The sequence below is a fragment of the Giraffa tippelskirchi genome, chromosome 5, assembly GCF_054371585.1.
Source record: "Giraffa tippelskirchi isolate mGirTip1 chromosome 5, T2T-mGirTip1v1.2.pri, whole genome shotgun sequence".
Lineage (NCBI taxonomy): Eukaryota > Metazoa > Chordata > Mammalia > Artiodactyla > Giraffidae > Giraffa > Giraffa tippelskirchi.
The window spans coordinates 37,778,697-37,798,239 of NC_137279.1; the positions used below are offsets into that span (position 1 = coordinate 37,778,697).

Genomic DNA, 19,543 nt, shown 5'->3' on the forward strand with positions numbered 1-19,543 from the left:
TAATAATGTATCTACAAACTCTTAGGATGGTCTGTGCAGTCCATGGTATCATCTTTCCATAAGTGCTTGATGTCTTCCTTTCTAACCTTGTTCCTTTTGTTTCTTTTTCTTGCCTTATTGCATTGCCTATGATCTGTGGGACCAAACTGAATACAAGTTGTGATGGTAGGCATCCTTGTTTCCTTGTTGAACTCAAAGAGAGAGTGGCTACCAAAGTTTTGAGCAGGGCAGTGACAGAGCAATGAGACTGGGGAGAGGACTCTGGCAAAGAGGAGGGACCAGAAGCAGGAGGGTCATTTTGGAGGCAGTTAGCACTCTTTTCTTGTGTGGCGTTAGACACATTCTGTCCCTGTCTGAGCCTGAGGACTCCCTCTGAAGGACTAACTGACATGTGCAGAGTTTGGGAGCTGGTCATGGAGCTGCGGGAGCTTCAGTGATGGGGGGTGTGATAGGGTGAGGGTGAGGCCTCTGCCAACGTGACCTGGCCTGGAGCTTCTTTGCTTCTTTTCCCAGGGCTGACCCTGCAGCCCCCGTGCCCTCAGGGGTCTGCTGACTGCAGGAAGCAGTGTAACCACGACTACTACCTGGACAGGGACGGTCGCTGCAAGGCCTGTGTGACATGTTCAGGAGGTAAGGGCCATGTCTCTCCTCCTGGGGCTTCTTCCAGAGAGCAGGGATGGTCTTGGAGGGAGAGGCCAAGAATCTGGGGGTGGGAGCCCTGAGTTGGGTCTTGGATGCTCACTCCTTGGGAGCCTGGTTCACCTCACTGGCATGTTTTGAGCAATCGGCTTCTAGTGACTCCCACTGACGATTGTGGGTTTTGATAGCCGTGACCCCCTTTCAGAGAGTTTCCATTCACTCACTCTGTCTTGCAAGGAAGCATTTGTTAATCAGCTACCTGTTTCAAGCTTGTCTCATTATTTTTTGTACCTATCCTATGATGCCTGGATTGAGATTGCCCCCGTTTTACAGAAGAGGAAACTGAGGCTTGGGGAAGTCAGGGGACTTCCAGGGCCAGAAGCCCTCGCAAATGGCAGGGCCAGGATTTGAACCTAGGGCATCTGCTACCAGGTTCTGGGCTCATCACTCACTCCACTGCCTCTTAGAGCACCACAGTACAAGCACTTAGAGACTGACTGCTGGTGTTCTCCCTGCGGCCAGCTGTCCGCAGCACCACCAGCCGCCCTGTGAAGTCCATGCAGCTGCCCAGGTCCCAGACCTGCCATGGCTGTAGCCCCAGCCCACTCACAGCATCCACCACCAGGGGGAGGTGTGGTTCTGTCTCTGCAGCAACATGGCCTGGAGTCAGAGGAGGCCACGTAGGGGAAAGGACATTCTGTTTGTGGTCATTGGAGGTCACTGTTCTGGTTACTAAGGCCACAGAGCAAATTTTCTCAAATCTGAGTGGCAAAAAGCAAACCATTCATTGTAGTCGTGGAGTCTGTGGGTCAGAATTCAGACCTGATGTCGGAGGGCCGGCTGGTGTCTGCTCCATGAGGTCTGAGGTTTCAGTTGAAAAACCTGAAGCTTGAGAGCTGGAATCATCTGCACCTTCTTCATTCACGGGTCTGGGGTCGATGCCCTCAGATCCTTTCCATGTTGGCTGCTATTTGGGCTTCCTCAAGTCCTGGGTGCTGGACCCAAAGATGAGTTGGTAGTAGAATAGAAACCATACTCATTTTTATGACCCAGCTTCAGAAGTTACTCAGAAGGTAGAGAATCTGCCTGCAATGCAGGAGACCCAGGTTCAATCTTTGGGTGGGGAAGATCCCCTGGAGAAGGGAATGGCAACCCACTCCAATATTCTTGCCTGGAGAATCCCATGGACAGAGGAGCCTGGCGGGCTAGAGTCCATGGGGTCACAAAGAGTCAGACACAACTGAGCGACTGACACACTTTCAGAAGTTACATGGCGTAACTTCCACTGCAATCTGCCTCTGAAGGCAGGGGGACAGGTTCCTCTTGGAGTCATGGAAGGGAAAAGAAAGTCGAGTTTTTGGATGAGTAAGTGGCCAAGCTCTGGAAGAGCAGACAGACTGAGAGCAATTGCTGTGGCCATTCCTGGAAAAAGTATAATCTATCACAGCTGCTGTGTCAGATGAGGAGATAAAGAGATGGCTCTGGGCCCCAGAATTCCTTCAAGTTGCGTAAATGACGCCCTGCGAGGCTATAGAGTGGAGCCCAAGTGCCTGGGGTCAAATCTTGGCTCTACTGTTTGGAAGCTTATAAACTCCAGCAAGTTTCTTAACCTCTCTGGGCCTGTTTCCTCATCGGTAAAACGGGCATTATAACAGACCTCTTTCAGAGAGGTGTTCTGAGAGTTAAATAGGTTAAACTGAGTTACTCTGGATAGAGTGCTAGAAACACTGCCTCAAACAGGCTTGGTTATGATAATACAATATTATAATTAATAGTGCAGTCCCTTGTCTTTATCATGCAGGGCTTCTAAGCCTGTAAGTATCCCACCAATGTCTTTATTGAGCAAATTGCATTTGTCTAATCCACTGATACAGTAATTCTATTTTCATGCATTAATAAAGCATGCAGAATATCCCTAAACATGTATAAATGCATTATTACACTTTTTATTTTATAAAACCACTAACAGTTTCTTTTTATTTTGGAGAAAATCCCATTCTTCATCATTAGAATTTTCAAACATCCTCAGAAGTAGAGAGAATCAGAAATGGTTATGAACTATCACCCAATTTTAAAGAATTATCAAGTCATGGCCAGTCTTGGTTCATCTTTACCCATGCTCACTCACCCCTAATCTTTGAATTATTTTCTTTAAAAATTTTTTTTGGGGGGGGGACTTTTCTTTTAATAGCTTTACCAGATACAGTTGACATACCGTAAAAGTGACATGTTTCAAGTATGCAGTTTGATAAGTCTTGAGACATGTGTGTGGCTGTGAAACCATCACCACAATCAAGATAATGAACTGTCTGTCCACATCCCGAAAGGTTCCTTAAGTTCCTTACCGTCGCTCCCACCATTCCCTGCCCCTGCTCCCATTCCCAGGCGTCTGGTGTGCTGTCACTATGAAAGATTTTGCATTTTCTTGCTTTTCCTATAAACAGAATCATAGAGTATAGACTCTTTTTTTTTTTTGGCTGCGCTGAATGGCATGTAGGATCTTAGTTCCTGACCAGGGATTGAACCTGTGCCCCCTGCAGTGGAAACGCGGAGTCCTAACCATTGGACTGCCAGGGAAGTCCCTATATACACCTTTTTTGTCCGACTTCTTTCATTCAGCATAGTTACTTTCTGTACCAAAATGTCTGCTCAACAGAATAATCAGATAAACACACGTTCCTGGGCAAATACGTCTCTGCCCTCCTGGGGGTTCTCTGGAACCCTGCCCTCTTCATTCCAGTCCTTCCTCAGGACCCTTCTCTGTCCCCCAGATGGCCTCGTGGAGAAGACACCTTGCACATGGAACTCTTCCCGCATCTGTGAGTGTCAACCTGGCATGTTTTGTGCCACGCCAGTCACCAATTCCTGTGCCCGCTGTGTCACCCGCCCCAACTGCCCACCAGGGATGGTCACCAAGCTCCAGGGTAAGCAGTTCACACCCCCAACCAAGGGGCTGAGCTCTGTGTCCCTACAGCTGTACCTCTTCTCTCCTCCTTCATTCCTAGCTATTAACTAGGTCATATTTGGGCTATGGTTTCTCTTCAAATAGTTAGATCCAGGAAATGGTAAAAAACCCAAGCTTGGCATTTTGGCAAGAGTTTCTAATGATTGTTTTAAATTATTGAAAAATTTTGTTATTCTTCTCCTTGAAATTACTGGGCTGGTAAAATCTTGACTTGCTTGCAAGGTTGTTTTATCGACTCAAGATAGATCAATATAAAGCTTATGAGGAAGCTTCCAATTCAAAGGGTGGACATTCGCCAGAGTGAAAAAAAGTATAAACACTCGACAGCAGGCGAAATAACAAACAAAAAAGAGTTCATGAGCAAATGAGAGAGTTCAACAACTTTTTAGAAGGTGGAAAACAGATGGCAGGGTGGTAACAAATGAAACCCAAGTAGAGGAAAACTCACCTCAGAATTCACTCCTTGAGGCTGGCAGAAAAGTGAGGGGTAACCTGCTCTTAAGACACCCAGGGAGGCTCTGGGCTCAGACCAGGTAAGTAAAATGAAGGATGGGGGTGAAGCAGAGAATTAGAAAGTACAGTAAGCTGCAACTTCATCTCCATCATAAAAATTTAAAACATGTAACAATCTGCCTGCAATGCGGGAGACCCAGGTTCGATTCTTGGGTTGGGAAGATCCCCTGGAGAAGGAAATGGCAACCAACTCCAGTGTTCTTGCCTGGAGAATTCCATGGACAGAGGACCCTGGCAGGCTACAGTCCATGGGGTCGCAAGAGTTGGATACAACTAGCGACTAAACCACCAACAATGCAAAGTCAACCAACAGAAGTGCAATCTAAAAAATAAAACGAATGAATATAACAACAATGACAAAACATGCAGCAATGATATACTATGGGCTCTGACCAGTCTGAGAGATGGTGCTTGAGTTTTTATATCCTGGTGAAAATGATCAAATTTTTGGCTAACGACACTGAAGGACTATCTAGGGATAGCTAGGTATTGGCCACTCTTGTGCAAAGCCCTCTTTGCTTGTGTCTTTGGAAGTACACCCTGTCAGTAGGCTATTCCTGCTCAGTCACCCAGAGTGAAAGCCTTCCAGCTCACACTCCCTACCCATGATCCCAGAGTTCCCAGGCAGACCTCCTGCTGAGAGAAGAGACCCACAGTGAAAAGGACATACTAATAGTACAGTAGAAGAAATCCCACCTGCCGCTGGAATATTCAGCATTATTCTTTTTAAATAAATATGAATGAGCAGTATAGATCTTCAGACTTATAAAGAAAAACAGCAGTATGAAGGAAAATAACAAGATGCTGCTGCTGCTGCTGCTAAATCGCTTCAGTCGTGTCTGACTCTGTGCGACCCCATAGACGGCAGCCCACCAGGCTCCGCCATCTCTGGGATTCTCCAAGCAAGAGTACTGGAGTGGGTTGCCATTTCCATCTCCAAAATAACAAGATACACAAACAGAAAAACTTACTGCCAATGAAGCAATGATGAACCCAGGAATGGAAGAGAAAATAATTAGTGTCCACAGAAAAATTCGAGAAGTTACAACCACAGAGTGAGAACAGAAGGCAATGAAGAAGGAACAGTAATAAAGTAGAAGACAAGAAATGACTTTTAGAAAGTGTGCTTGTTGCCTCTCAGGTCCCAATTCGCCAGGGAACACTTGCTGTGCAATGAGAGATTAGCCTCAAGCATGCCTTTCTCCATGTGAGTGTGATTCTAGTATATGACAGTAGAGAGCGCAAGAGGACCACTGCAGGAGAAAGGAGGTGTTTTCTTGACTGCCTTTGCTTGTTCTTGTTCTTGCTGGATAGTCTGTTTCCAGGGCCTGTGGATGGGGACATCTGGTGGTTCCCTGACACGGTCATGCTTCCAGAGTAGGCAGTCTCTTGGTGACCTGACAATGAGACTTAGATTGAAATGACCTACCAAGAGCAAAGCAGGATGCATGAAGATTACTCACATCTAGACATAACAGATGTACACACGTGCATGCTCAGTTTCATCCGACTCTTTGCGAGTCCATGGACTGTAGCCTGCCAGACTCCTTTATCTATGGGATTTTATAGGCAAGAATACTGGAGTGGGTTGTCATTTCCTTCTCCAGGGGATCTTCCCAACCCAGAGATCAAACCTGCGTCTCTTGTGTCTTCCTGCATTGGCAGGCAGATGCTTTACCACTAGCGCCACCTGGGAAGCCTGACATAACAGATGCACCACCATTTATTTACCCATCCACCAGCTGATGGACATTTGGCTTGTTTCCAGTTTAGGGCTACTATGAATAAAGCAGCTACAAATGTTCATGTATGGGTTTTTGTATGAACATGTATTTTCATTTCATGGGTAAATACCTAGGAGAGGGATGCCTGGGTCACTGTGCTGGCCTACACAGAACGTCTTTGAGGGCCAGATCAAAGCTGGCCACCTGTGATCTGATCCAGCCACCTTGTTTTACAGGTGGAGGGAACCATGAGAAAAGAGAAAGGCAGCTGACAACTCTAGCGAAAATAAAAAGCTGACAAAAAATTTAAAGCTCAAGTATGAAGATGAAAATTTCATCTACTTTTAAGCAGTTTCTGGGTGTATGGGAAAAGATTACATTTGACCTTGATGCTAAGACCCTTCTCCTTTAACTGGCCCAAGGATCAGGTGTTTGGATTTAAAGAGAAGTATTTAAGTCTGATAAATAGTATCTTTTTTAAAGTTTCTAAATGGGTCTAAGAGCAGGCATCTTCCTTCCCCCGCTCCCCTCCCTTCCAGGGAGGCTTTCCCAGAGAACACAGGCAGATTAAGTAGGGCCTAAGTGATGTCTTCTGTTGACCTTCAGATCCAAAGGAGGAAAAAAAGGGGAGAGTCAGTAACCCATGGAGGAAGGCGGAAGGTTATGGCAAGGTTATGGTAAATACATCCAGAGAAGGGATGAGAGGCACCCAGGAGTGCTGGGCCCAATTTCTCTGCTTAGAGGAAGGACAGAATTTCTATTGCTGGTTTCTGTTGCAGGTGCTCCAGGGGCAGCTCAGACTGAGGCTGCCTGGGAGGGAGGTCAGAGGGTGCTAACTGGGTGGTGGTGGTGTTGTTCAGTCAGTCACTCGGTCATGTCCAACTCTTTTCGACCTCATGGACTGCAGCACACCAGGCTTTCCATCACCGTCTCCCAGAGTTTGCTCAAACTCATGTCCTTTGCGTCAGTGACGCCATCCTTCCATCTCATCCTCTGTCATCCCCTTCTCCTGCCTTCAATCTTTCCCAGCATCAGGGTCTTTTCCAATAAGTCAACTCTTCACATCAGGTGGCCAAAGTATTGGAGCTTCAGCTTCAGCATCAGTCCTTCCAATGAATATTCAGGGTTGATTTCCTTTAGGATTGACTGGTTTGATCTCCTTGCAGTCTAAGGGACTCTCAAGAGTCTTCTCCAACACCACAGTTCAAAAGCATCAATTCTTCAGCACTCAGCCTTCTTTATGGTCCAACTCTCCCATCCATACATGACTACTGGAGAAACCATAGCTTTGACTAGATGGACCTTTGTTGGCAAAATGATGTCTCTGCTTTTTACTATGGTGTCTAGGTTTGTCATAGCTTTTCTTCCAAGGAGCAAGCGTCTTTTAATTTCATGGCTGCAGTCATCAGCTGCAGTGATTTTGGAACTCAAGAAAATAAAGTCTGTCATTGTTTCCATTGTTTCCTGGGTGTAGCCACAGTTAGTATTCTTGAGCAAAAGAGCTCCTCCAGTCCTTTCCAAGTCAAATCTCACTGAATCCCCAGGTCATCTCAAATACAAGTAGAAATTATCATAACAATTGCATTATCTTCCTCATAGCTCAAGGTCTCCAGGCTTCAACTAATTCAGGTAGTAGTCTGGTGATCGCATGCAAAGACATAGCATCTATCTTTTTTTTTTTTAATTTTTTAAATTTGCTTTTTAAAGAGAAATAATTCCATTGATTTATTTTTGGCTGTGCTGGGTCTTTTTTGCTGCAAGGGCTTTTTCTCTAGTTGCAGTGAGTGGGGGCCACTCTCTAGCTGCGGTGTGTGGGCTTACTGCAGTGGCTTCTCTTGTTACAGGGCACGGGTTCTAGGGCGCGTGGGCTTCAGTAGTTGTGACTCGTGGGCTGTAGAACACAGGCTCAATAGTTATGGTACACGGGCTTATTTGCTTTGGGGCATGTGGGATCCTCCCGGATCAGGGATCTAATCCATGTCTCCTGTATTGGCAGGCAGATTCTTTACCACTGAGCCACCAGTAAAGTCCTAATTTGCTGATTGTTAATCACTCTACAATACTGTGTTGGTTTCTGCCGTGTGTGTGTCAGTCACTCAGTCGTGTCCGACCCTTTGCGACCTCACGGACTGTAGCTTGCCAGACTCCTCTGTCCATGGGATTCTCTAGGAAAGAATACTGGAGTGGGTTGCCATTCTCTTCTCCAGGGGATCTTCCCGACCCAGAGATCGAACCTGGGTCTCCTGCATTGCAGGCAGATTCTTCACCGTCTGAGCTACCAGGGAAGCTCCCAGCTGTGTTAGTATTTCATTTCTTTTATTGCCATACGGTATTCCAGCATTCAGAGATACTACATTTTACCATCGGATGGGCTCTGGGGTCATTTCAGCTTCTTTGCTGACTATGAAGAACGCCGCCGTGACCCATCTCCTCCTTCCCATCTCTGGGGCTCCCCCACCTTGTGTTTCCTCTGCTAGAAACTCCCGCTCCCACTCACATGCTAGCACCTCCCTCCTGAGGGAAGCCTCCCTAGTGAGACGAGATGGAGTCTGCCATCCCAGCGACCCCACCCGCCTTCGTGTGACACCGAGTCTATGAACCCCACCAGCCGGTTGGCCCCCAGGGGTGCAAATCTTATCTGTTTTGCTCACAGCTCTGTCCCAATTCCCAGCACATAGTAGGTGCTCAGTAAAGAGTTGTTGCCTGGAGGGAAGAGAGGAGAGAGGGAGGAAGCAAGGAGACAGACAGGACACAGACTTGGGTCTGCCCAGCTGCTGAGTCCTTCCGGTCCCACGGTGCTGCCTCCCCGGAAGTCACCAGTCCTGATGCGTCAGACTCTTTGGCACTGATTTTTTTTTACATTTAATTAAAAAATTTGAAGTACGGTTGATTTACAAGATACTGAATATAGCTCCTTGCTATACAGTAGGTCCCTGTTATTTATCTCTTTTATATATAATAGTGTATATCTGTTAATCCCTTTTCCCAGTTTATCCCTTCCTTCCTGCTTTTGCCTTTGGTAACCATTCTTGCCACCGTTTCTAACCCACTCCCTGCAGGTATGGCTGAGACAGGCACCACCTATGAGCCGCCTCCACCAGGGAGCCCTCCTGACTGCAGCACCAGCCTGGAGGACCGTGGGGCGCCTGCCAGGTGACTCCTCGGCCCCCTCTCTCCACTGGCCCTGCTTGGGGGTGGGGGGCAGCCAGCTAGGGATGGCAGTGGGGCTTGGGCTGGATCTCTAGGCCAAGCCTGCAGGTCATTTTGGAGAATGTGAGTCTATGTCTGTGCTGGCACCATAGAAGGCCAGAGGCCTAGAAACCCAGGCCCTGCCCTCGAAGTGCCTGGCAGAGACTGTTGACAGGGGAACTGGGGTCTCAGACCTCAGTTTCCATTTCAACCGTCCATCTTACCTCTGGCCTCTCTCTCTGCAGCCCCACCCCTTCCTTGGTCTCCCTGGCTGACTCCCTGACCGGTAAGGAGCATGGAGGGGGCGTCACCCATGCCTGGGAGGACACCCCAGTCTCAACCAGTGCTCCCATCTCCTTCTCCTCCACGGGAAAGCCGGCTCTGGTTTCAGGTAATGATCACCCCCACGAAGCAGGGCCTTCCTCCCTGGGGACCACAAGGAGGGAGGCTTCTCATTGGGCAACAGCATCACTTGGTTGGGGGAAAGAGTTGGGGTTGGGAAGTCCTGGGAACAAAGCTGACCCCAGGTCTTCGGCTTCTTGATCTGGAGCTGTGGCTCTGTCACTTGCTAGAGATTATTCCTTGATTCTTCTGAGCAGGGATTTTATTCTCAGCTTCTTCTCCACAGCCCATAATTGCTACTCACGAAATATTTGGTGACTAATCTCATGACCTTGACTGGGCTTCCCTGGTGGCTCAGTGGTAGAGAATCCACCTGCAGTGCAGGAGATGCGTGTTCAATCCTTGGGTCAGGAAGATGCCCTGGAAAAGGAAATGGCAACCCACCCCATATTCTTGCCTGGAAAATTCCATGGACAGAAGAGCCTGGTGGGCTGCATACGATCCATGGGGTCACAAGAGTCGGACACGACTGAGTGACTAAACCACCACTACCTCATGATCTTGACTAGTTTCTTACTTCCTTTGAGCTTCAGCTTTCTCACCTTTTAACGTTGGAACAGCGTATACCGCAAAGGGTAATAAGCAGAGAATGATATACAGGGGCGTTACCGGCTCCCGGCATGAGATTTTAAGGACTTGCAGTTCTAGTGGTGGACACTAGGTGGCGGTAGTTCTCAGCCAGCGGCCCTCTGCGAGGTCCTGGATTCGGCAGTTCAGCAACTTTTTAGAAAAGCAATTACCAGCCTCCCCCAGCCTACTGAATCAGACTCTGCATTTTAACATGGTCCCCAGGAGATTCATAGGCACAGGAATGTCTGAGAAGCACTGGTACATGTTGTTATTGTTCGTTCGCTAAGTCATTCTTAGCAGGCAAGAATCCTGGAGTGAGTAGCCATTTCCTTCTCCAGAGGATTTCCCCGACCCAGGAACGGAATCAGTGTCTCCTGCAGCGGCCGGTGGATTCTTTACCGCTGAGCCACCAGGAAAGCTATTGGCTACATGCTAATTTTTTAGCACCTAAACATAGGTTTTTAAAAATAATAACTATATGTTGATTTTCATACGTGACAAAGGGGCAAAAAAAAAAAAAGAGGCAAGTGAAGTACTAAGAGATAATGAAATATATCCAGATAGTGGTTAACAGCGTGGGCTCTGGAGTCAAGCTGGCCTGGCCTGAGCTGTGATTCTTACCCTCTGGGTGACCTTGGGCCTGTTAATCTTTGCAAACATCAGTTTCCCTCTGTTGTAAAATGGAGATGGTTATGGTGCCCATGGCATAGAGCTGTTGACTCCTCATTCAAGGAGCACTTGCTGAGCGTGCTTACGTGCGGAGTAGATGTTGTGCCTGCCCTCGTGGAGCTTCCAGTCTAGAGGAGGGGCCGGGAGTTGTGCCAGACTCCTAACTTCACCCTCTTGGTTGCTCTGCCTGCCAGCCGCCCAGGGCTGGGCATCACACATGCCCTCCTCCCCAGTCCCCTGATGTCATTCTATTGGACCTCAGTTCCCTCTTCATTCTGCCTCCTTGACCTCTCTGTTTCTCATCCTCTAGAAATGGTTTGTGCATCCTTCAACTCTTTAGCTCTGCCATGGGCTCCCCAGAGCCAGATGAGGCAGGACAGGCGGGTAAGGGCTGGACCAGATAGCTATAGATAGGATCTGGGTTTCTGTTCTGGCTTGGGAAAAGACCAGGTCCTGTCAGCAACAGTGGAGTCTGTGTCCAGAAGGAGGAAGCAGTCTGGGGTGAGGGCTGTCCTGTGCGGTTGCCGTAGGGCCCCTGGCTCCCTGCCAGGATGTCAGGGTGAGAATGCAGGGCACCTCTGTGTTCCAGGACCTGTGCTCTTCTGGGTGATTCTGATACTGCTGGTGGTCGTCAGCTTCAGCTCCTTCGTCCTGTGCCACCGGAGGGCCTGCAGGAAGTGGATTGGACAGAGTACGTGCATGTATCCTTGGGGCCATGGGAGGGCAGGGAGCCCTGTGCTAGCCTGGCCTGGGTTCTTTTCCTGTCCTGCCCGCTGAGACTCTCTGAGGCTGGCACATCAGTCCTCCTCCTGCTGTCCTTTCAGAGCTGCATCTGTGCTACTCAGTCCAGACCTTCCGGCCCACGCTGGAGCCTGTGGGTGAGTGTCTGGGGGTCCAAAAGGGCTGCGCGCGGCTACAGCACAGCTCTGCACAGTGGGCCAGAACTCCCTTGGGGCTCCCTCTGTGTGTGGGGGTTCCCACAAGCTGCTGCTCCTTTCTGTGCAACCTCATATGTGATGGGAATATACTGTGGGTGGAAACTATGTGACATGTTCCCTTCAGCGTCGGATGCGGTCTGGGCACGAAGTTTCAAAAATTCACCTTGTTCTTCATTTTCTCCTTGGCCGTGCCCTCAGGAGAGGCCTCCCCGTCCTCTCTTCCCTCTGTCCCTCTTCCCCAGCCCCCTTGTCATTTCCCCTGCCCCTTCCCTCCTGCTGGTAGCCCAGGGTGTAGGGGTTGGGGGGGGGGCGGAGCAGGCTAACAGGGCTAGAATCCTGATTCTGCACTATGAGCTACATGACCTTGGGTGAATTACTTAATTCCTCTGTGTCTCAGTTTCCTCATCTGTACTAAGTCACTCAGTCGTGTCCAACTCTTTGTGATCCTGTGGACTGCCAGGCTCCTCTGTCCATGGGATTCTCCAGGAAAGAATGCTGGAGTGGGTTGCCATACCCTCCCTCCAGGAGATCTTCCTGACCCAGGGATCGAACCCATGTTTCTTATGTCTCCTGCATTGGCAGGTGGGTTTTTTAGCACTAGCGCTACCTGGGAAGTGGGGTCGAATTCGGAGAGTGGATGTGTGGGTCTATTGTGATAGGGCCTGTTAAGTGCTGTGTGGAGTGCCTGTACTCAGTCAGCATTCAGAGACAGTGGCTGCTGTTTGCTGACAGCTCCCCTGTGTCTGGGGCCTTTTTTCTCACTGGGAATCCAGGCCTTCCTGAGTTCTCAGTTGATCTGAACTCTTCTCTTTGATCCCGGGCCAGCCTTCAGACCACCTCTTCCAGGCAGCCTTCCATGCCCCACCCATCCAGGCAGCAGACTCAGCTCTCACCTGGCAGAGGGCGGGAGGGGGGACCCCAGCTATCTTGTGCCAGATATCTCCTCTCCCCTGTGCGACATCTTTCAAGGCAAGACAAGGTCCTCCTCAACATGCCGCAAGCATTGACTGAGCACCTACTGTGTATGGGCCCTGACCACAGGGGAAGGAGCAAACACGAATGGTTTGAGCTTCCTTTCTGGTTTCAAGGCTGGGTCCTATGAGGGTCTCACAGACCCAGAAGCCCCATGGGAAATGGGTGATGCTCTTCATTTCATAATGAAGAGACGAGACCCAGGGCCACGCTGTCTGTAGTTGCCATAGCCAGACTCGGGAACTGGTCCTGGAGACGGCAGGTCTCATTGGCAGAGGTCTCAGTCCTTTTCCCTCTTCCTTCCCCCCTCCGCCACCCCCACCACGGGTTGTCCACCACCCAGTGCCCAGCCTGATGCCCAGCAGTCAACTCAGACCTCCTCGCCCCCCACGTCCCCAGGCCCCAAGAAAAGCTTTGCCCTATCCTGGCTTCTGACTTGGGCCCCCGAACACAGTGCGTGAGGCGTGTTTTGGGTTTGATGAGTTTCACAAGCAGGTGCTTGTGTTCTCTTTGCAAGGGGGGTTTTTGTGTTTTGACAGTTTCAAGCCTTTTTCCATGAGCTGTCAGGCTCAGTGTCTCATTGAAACCTGCGTTTGCTTTCTTGACATTTTTCTAGTATTAGAGTTTCCATTGCTGTCAGTTTATTTTTTCTTCAAACCTCCATGATAGCAGTTTTGTCATACACATACAAAAAAAAAGAGAGAGAGAGAGAGAAAAGACAAAAAGCACCTTCTCTTAAAAAGTCAGACCTACCAGGAACTGAGCCTGGGGCTCAGTGATGTCCACCCTGTTTGGTGCCATTTCTGGCACGCTGGCTTCCGGTGGGTCCTTGGGGGTCTGGTTCCCAGGGAAGGAGGTGACGCAGGGTGCAGGATGTGGGTGGACTGAGCAGGGTGGATGCAGTAGGAGCTGGAGGGGTGCAGGAGCCTTTATGCACTTGTCCGCTCCTTTGTGTATCCACCGTGCACTTCCTAGTGGCCCTGTGCTGGGTCCGGTAAGTGCCCTCCCAAGCTTTCTGACCAGCTCAAGCAGAGTGGGAATAATCTGGCCTCAGTCCTCCTGGTCTCAGAACTCCAGGGCCTGGGGAGCCCCAGATGTGGTTAGCAGTGATCTGGACAGGTGCCTATTTGATGCTCACCCCCATCCCTGAATGGACTTGACTTGGTGGCGTGTGTCCTCGGGGGCAGGCATCTCCATAAGTACACGTGTGTTCTCATCTTATTCCTCCCGGAGGCCTGTTATACCCATTTCTCTGATGAGAACGCTGAGGCATGGGAAGAGGAAGAAACTTGGTTAATGAGCAGTACGACCAACCAGGATTTTGTTGGTGGTGCTGGCTAGATTTTTGCATAAAGGGTACCCTGGCACTGTTGACACCTGCCCGGGATCTTTCTTTGTTGTGGGGATTGTCTTGTGTGTTACAGGATGCCAGGCAGTCCTGGTCTGTAGATCCACCAGATACTATCAGCACCTCCCATCTGTGACAGCCAGCAATGTCTCCAGGTACTGCCACACGTGCCCTGGAGGGGAAACGTCTCTCCTGGTTGAAAAACACTGGCTGAAAGTCTTTTAACCCTTCATTTAAAAAGACACTGTCATCATTACTTTATCTGTTACTTCAGGCAGTTTTAAGTTGGAAACATAGCTTTGTTTGTTTTGAAACAGCTTCAAACATACAGAAAAGCACAGTGAACGTATTTTTCCTGAACTATTTGAGAGTAAGTTACTGACTTCATGCTTTTTCACCCCTGAATACCTGAGTGTGTATTTCACGCAACCACAGTGAAATCATCAATATCAGAGAATTCGCTTTGCTGTATCACCACCAGCTAGTTCTCAGACCCCAGTCGAGTTTCTTCGTGCGTTGATAACAATACCTTGAATACAGTCCAGCCTCTCCTGTTGCATTTGGCCACTGTGTCTTGTGTCCCCTCTAGTCTGAGTTTCTCCCTCCTGGTCGTGACCTTGCCATTTTGGAAGATTCCACCAGTGATTCTGTGGCTGCCCCTCACCCCGGGTTTGCCTGACTCTGGAGTGAGGTATCCACCACATCCCCACCCCCCGCCAGGTTTCCCTTTGTCCCTTCCCCTGCATGTTCGCCATAAGCCCTGGACTAGCGTGGTGTCTGCCAGCCTTCTCCACCATGCGGCCCCCTTTGCTCTGTGGTCATCCCTAAGGTGAGGGGAGGTACTTTGAGGCTCTGTGAATAACCGGTGCATCATCAGCCTTTCCTCTGTTTCTGTATGTTTATCTATCTGTCTGGATGTGTGATTCCTTTCTTACTCTACTATCGTTGTTACTTAATTTGATGTTCAAATTGTCCTGAGTGAGGCCAGTGAGGGCCCCTTCAAGCTGGCTACTGTGCCCTTTTGGTTCCATCTTTCTGTGTTTGGAGCTCATCTCTTTTTAAAATCTGTTTTGTTTTTTTTTTTAATTTATTTTTTAATTGAAGGAAAATTGTCTGTTTGTTTTTTTCCTTTTTTTTGGCTGGGCCATGTGGTTTGTGGGATCTTAGTTCTCTGACCAAGGATCAAACCCCAGCCCTTGGCAGTCAGAGTGCTGAGTCCCAACCACTGGACCGCCAGGGGGTTCCCTGGAGCACTCCATCACCACGTTCCCAGCTTAGCTTGTAATAATTCCCTGCCCCTTCCTGGACTGGAATCTAAGGCTGTCTGTTGCCAGACTCCTTCCTTAGGTCTATTCCACTTCCCACAGCAGCCAGAACCCCAGGCCAGAGAGGGGATGGAACTGATAGCAGAGAGCAACAGGGATGGAAAGGATGGATAACTTCAGTGTCAGAACCCACGTGCTTGGCTTGAGCAGCCCTCAGAGCAGCTCTGGGAAACCAAGCACTTCTCTTTGGGGATGGAGGGGGCCACTGATGCCCAGTTTGTCCCTGGATTTGTGTCCTGGGATGCTGGACACATTTGTGAGAAGATTGTGATTATTCTAAAAAAGCAAGGTTGCCAATGCATGAAGACAGGGAACTGAAGCAAAATTTTTGAGGGAAAAAGCACTTACGAAATCTGACCTCTACGGCTGGCACCATTCGTTCTGGGTCTTTATTAAAGAACATAGGCAGGTTGTAACACGGCTGTAGGCTGAGGTTGATACCATCTGGATTCTGCCTTTTCACCTTGACATTATTTTATGCTGGTTTCTGAGAGACAGTATTGAAAGCTGGTTTTCTTTTGGTGTGATGGAGTGTCAAGCCATGGGAGTATCCTGGGGCCCCCTAGGTGCTAGGGAGCATTCTAGCCACCTTCCTTTTTGTTTTTTTCCTTCCCTTTTTAATGTTTTAATTTAAAAAATCTAAACAGACTTCATTTTAAAGAAAAGTTTTAGACTTACAGAAAATTTGAGAAGTTAGTGGAAATATAGCCCACACCCAATTTCCTCTATTATAAACATCTTATGCTACTGCAGTACGTTTGTCACAATAAAAGCAGTACTGATACACTACTATTATCTGAAGCCCATACTCTGTTCAGATCTACTTAGCTTTGCCTAACGTGCTTCTACTGCTCCAGGATCCCACCCAGGATACCGCTTGACATTTGTGCCTTAGGCTCCTCCGGCCTCTGACAGTTTCTGGCTTTCCTAGCTTTTGCTGACCTTGGCAGTTTTGAGGAGTGCTGGTCAGTTAAGTTATAGGATGATCCTCTGTTGGAATTGGTCTAGTGTTTTTGTCCTGATTAGATTGGAGTCATGGGTTTGGAGGAGGAAGACCATATGAGTTCAGTGTCATTTTCATCACAACCTATCAAGAGTATGTGCTCTCAAATTAAAACTTGAGAACAATTATTTTTTTGTTTAGTAGACGGGATAGAACGCCAGTGTCCCTAGCTACAAGGGACTAGTTGCACCGAGAAGTAAACAGTGGGGACTCAATTTTGAAGACATTTGGGGAAAGGGAAAATTGGCTTTCTGTTAACTGGCAAAATCTTCCAGTGGGACTCTGTTTATGTTGAAACGTGTTATGTTTTGTATGTACACATATGTGGGGCTTCCCTGGGGGCTAAGATGGTAAAGAACCCGCCTGCAATGCGGGAGACCTGGGTTCCATCCCTGGGTCAGGAAGATCCCCTGGAGAAGGGAATGTCTACCCACTCCAGTATTCTTGCCTGCAGAATTCCATGGACAGAGGAGCCTGGTGGACTGGGCTGTAGAGTCCATGTGGTCACAAAGAGTCGGACATGACTGAGCGACTAATATTTTCACACTTTCATATATGGACCAGAGTCTCTGCTGAGTTTATAAATTAAGAGACAATGGTTGATGAAATCTTGATTTTTGTTAACTTATCCCAATAAAGCCCACAGAAACTCAAAAAAATAAGAGAGAGAGAATATGCTCTCAACATGATTGATTCCTGGGCACCTTCTCTTCTGAGATCTCATTTAATCTTAATAAAAACCCTCCGAAGGGGCATGATCTTGGCCCTTTTCCAAACGAGAGAGAGAACTAAGACTGGGAGAGGTGAAAGATTGTGCTGGGGTTGCACGGCTAGGCAGGCCTCCGATGCAGGACTACTAAGCTGCTTCCTTGTTTGGCATCTGGCTTGTTTCAGTTTTTTGCTTATTATATGCTCCACTGCTGTGCACAGCCTGGTTACTTTCCTTCAAGTTATTTCCTGAGGGTGTGTCCCCGAAGAGGGATTACTAAATCAAAGTGTGTGAAGTTTTCACTGCCAGATGGTTTTTGAGAAAGAGGGAGCCAGTTCACAGGGCATGAGCAGCTGTGTTCCTGTTTACCCACATCCTCTCCAGGACTGTGTTTTATCATTTTTGTTTATTCTGTCTTGTAACTTTGTCACATACTTTCTCCCCTCAATGACTCGCTGCCAAATGACAGTTGGCTGTTTGCAGAACTCAAAAATCACCCTCAAAGGATAAAGATTTGGCTTCTCTGACTTCATTTAAAAGAATGTGCCTCAGGCCGGACAACATTTCTCAAAATGCCGGCTCGGGCACTGGACAGTGGCCACCTCGTGGGAGAGAGCCACGAGCCTCCTAAGGTGACTGCTCTGCTGGGAATAGCAGTTCCCAGATTTGTTTGTTAGCTCAGTCATCAACCATTGTGTCATTTTACACATGTGTTTCTTTTGACCATGATTCTGATGCATTTCCCCTTTAGACACTTTACCTGCAGATGGTCGTTTAAAATGGACATGGAGGACTGTCCCCCAAAGTGACCTGGTGTCTACACAGCAGGTTCAAAGTGCCCATCGTGTTGTTTTATCGTGGCTGGTTGGCCCCCAGTGTGCATTTCTGCTAGGATTTGAGGAGGCTGGTTCCTCAGAGCAGCTGAGGTCAGACAGAGTTCCAGAGGTGACTCAGCTGGCTGGCCTCTTCATTTGCGAGCTCTCTGGTGAGGTGTCCACACCTAAAGGCAACAAAGTCAAGACCCTGTAGGTAGTCCCCTTGGGAGTGTAAGGGGCCCTGCGCTCCCAGAGGACTCAGAGCCGGGGAGCTGACTCACCCTGGTGTAGACACGTCTCTGGGTACCATCTCTAGCTTTCCCAGTTGGCCATCTGGTTGTGGTTAAGGGTTAACATATACTTGGCCGTGATCTGGTGCCCTGTCTAATTTGAGAGAAAAGCTGGAGAGGAGGGTGGGGTTTAGGGTGAGAAGTTGAAGGTTGTGCCCTGAGGATCACTGTGGCCCAAGCCCACCAAGTGTGTCCCGAGCCCACACTATCTGAAGTATGATGACCGGTGAGACTGGTCACGTGGGCTGTTTTGGGCACACATGATAAAAGGCCGAATTCACGCTGGCCAGAGCCTAAAGGGCTCTGCGGCCATCTGGCTTTAGGCATGTCTGACGCGGGGGCTCAGAAAGGATCCTCAAGACCCACCACCTTCTCTCTATCACCATGAGGTCCTCCTGTGTGGGTTGAGTTTCACATGTTGCTCTGGGGGGCTCTGGCCTCTTCAGCCCCTAGAGGCCACCAGGTGGTGGCAGCAGCCACAGACCAACTTCTGACCCTGCCAGAGCCTCTTCGGCTCCAGCTGGGGTGCGCGCTGGTCCTGAACCACCACTGTGCCTGTGTGGGAGTGGGTGGATGGGGAGGGGTCCGGGGTGCTGAGGGGCTTGATGGCTGGGAGAGAGATGACTGCCCTGTTCTCTGGCTGCCCCTGGGAAGTGAGGCCCTGTGCCCCAGGCCTGACACCCATCCACTGTTCTCCGGAGTGAGGTCTGAGGAAGGACCAGCTTCCACCCTGGGGGCAGTGGAGGGGGCACTTGCCCGCAGTGGGCTGGGGCAGGGCCAGGCAGCTGCCAGATGCCCCTTGGTGAAGTGACTGCTCTTTTTCTCCTTGCAGATTCCAGGCCGGGGAGGAACCCGATAGTAAGTAGCCTCTCCCTTGCCCCCAACCCAGCTTTGTGCCCCTACGTGTGACTCCTCCTCCATCAGAGCTGCTGGTTCTGACAGTGACTGGGTGGGTTCTTTCCTTCCCACAGCCCAGGTGTAGTTTCCCCTGCAAGTTCAGGCTGGGTCTGCCCCACGCAGGGAGCTCTGAACACGGTGGGGCCTCAGCCAAGCCCTGGCTGGGGATGAGCAAACCCACCCCCACGGCAGCCTCGGCTCCTGGCTCATCCCGCCGGGGACTTCCAGAAGGGCCTGCCAGACGGCAGGTCTGGTTTTGACCATTTGGATGCCAGGTGTGGTCTGAGGGAAGGCTGGGTTCATTTTCCTCTTTGTCTTTCAATCCTCCATGAGCCTCATCCTCAAAGCTGGGATGTCAAGTCAGTAGCACAAACTTTTGAAACTTTAGCTAGCAGGTATGGAGCACTTGGAATTCCCAGGTGGTGGAGTGGTAAAGAATCCGGCTGCGATGCAAGAGATGCAGGTTTGATCCCTGGGTCGGGAAGATCCCCTGGAGGAGGAAATGGCAGCCTACTCTAGTACTCGTGCCTGATGAATCCCATGGACAGAGGAGCCTGGCGGGCTGAGGTCGTAAA

At 49.3% G+C, this 19,543-nt stretch overlaps 1 protein-coding gene across 4 annotated transcripts in view; it reads left to right on the top strand.

Annotated features, from left to right (window-relative positions):
- TNFRSF8 (TNF receptor superfamily member 8) overlaps positions 1–19,543 on the top strand; it is a 68,580-nt gene that overhangs the window by 40,076 nt on the left and 8,961 nt on the right. For all 4 annotated transcript variants that reach the window (XM_081491456.1, XM_081491457.1, XM_081491459.1 and 1 more), the window contains 7 exons: positions 514–630; positions 3,411–3,563; positions 8,901–8,994; positions 9,276–9,421; positions 11,261–11,362; positions 11,496–11,549; positions 18,904–18,929. In XM_081491456.1, coding sequence (XP_081347582.1) covers positions 514–630; positions 3,411–3,563; positions 8,901–8,994; positions 9,276–9,421; positions 11,261–11,362; positions 11,496–11,549; positions 18,904–18,929 — 692 coding nt within the window. The remainder of the gene's footprint in view (positions 1–513; positions 631–3,410; positions 3,564–8,900; positions 8,995–9,275; positions 9,422–11,260; positions 11,363–11,495; positions 11,550–18,903; positions 18,930–19,543) is intronic.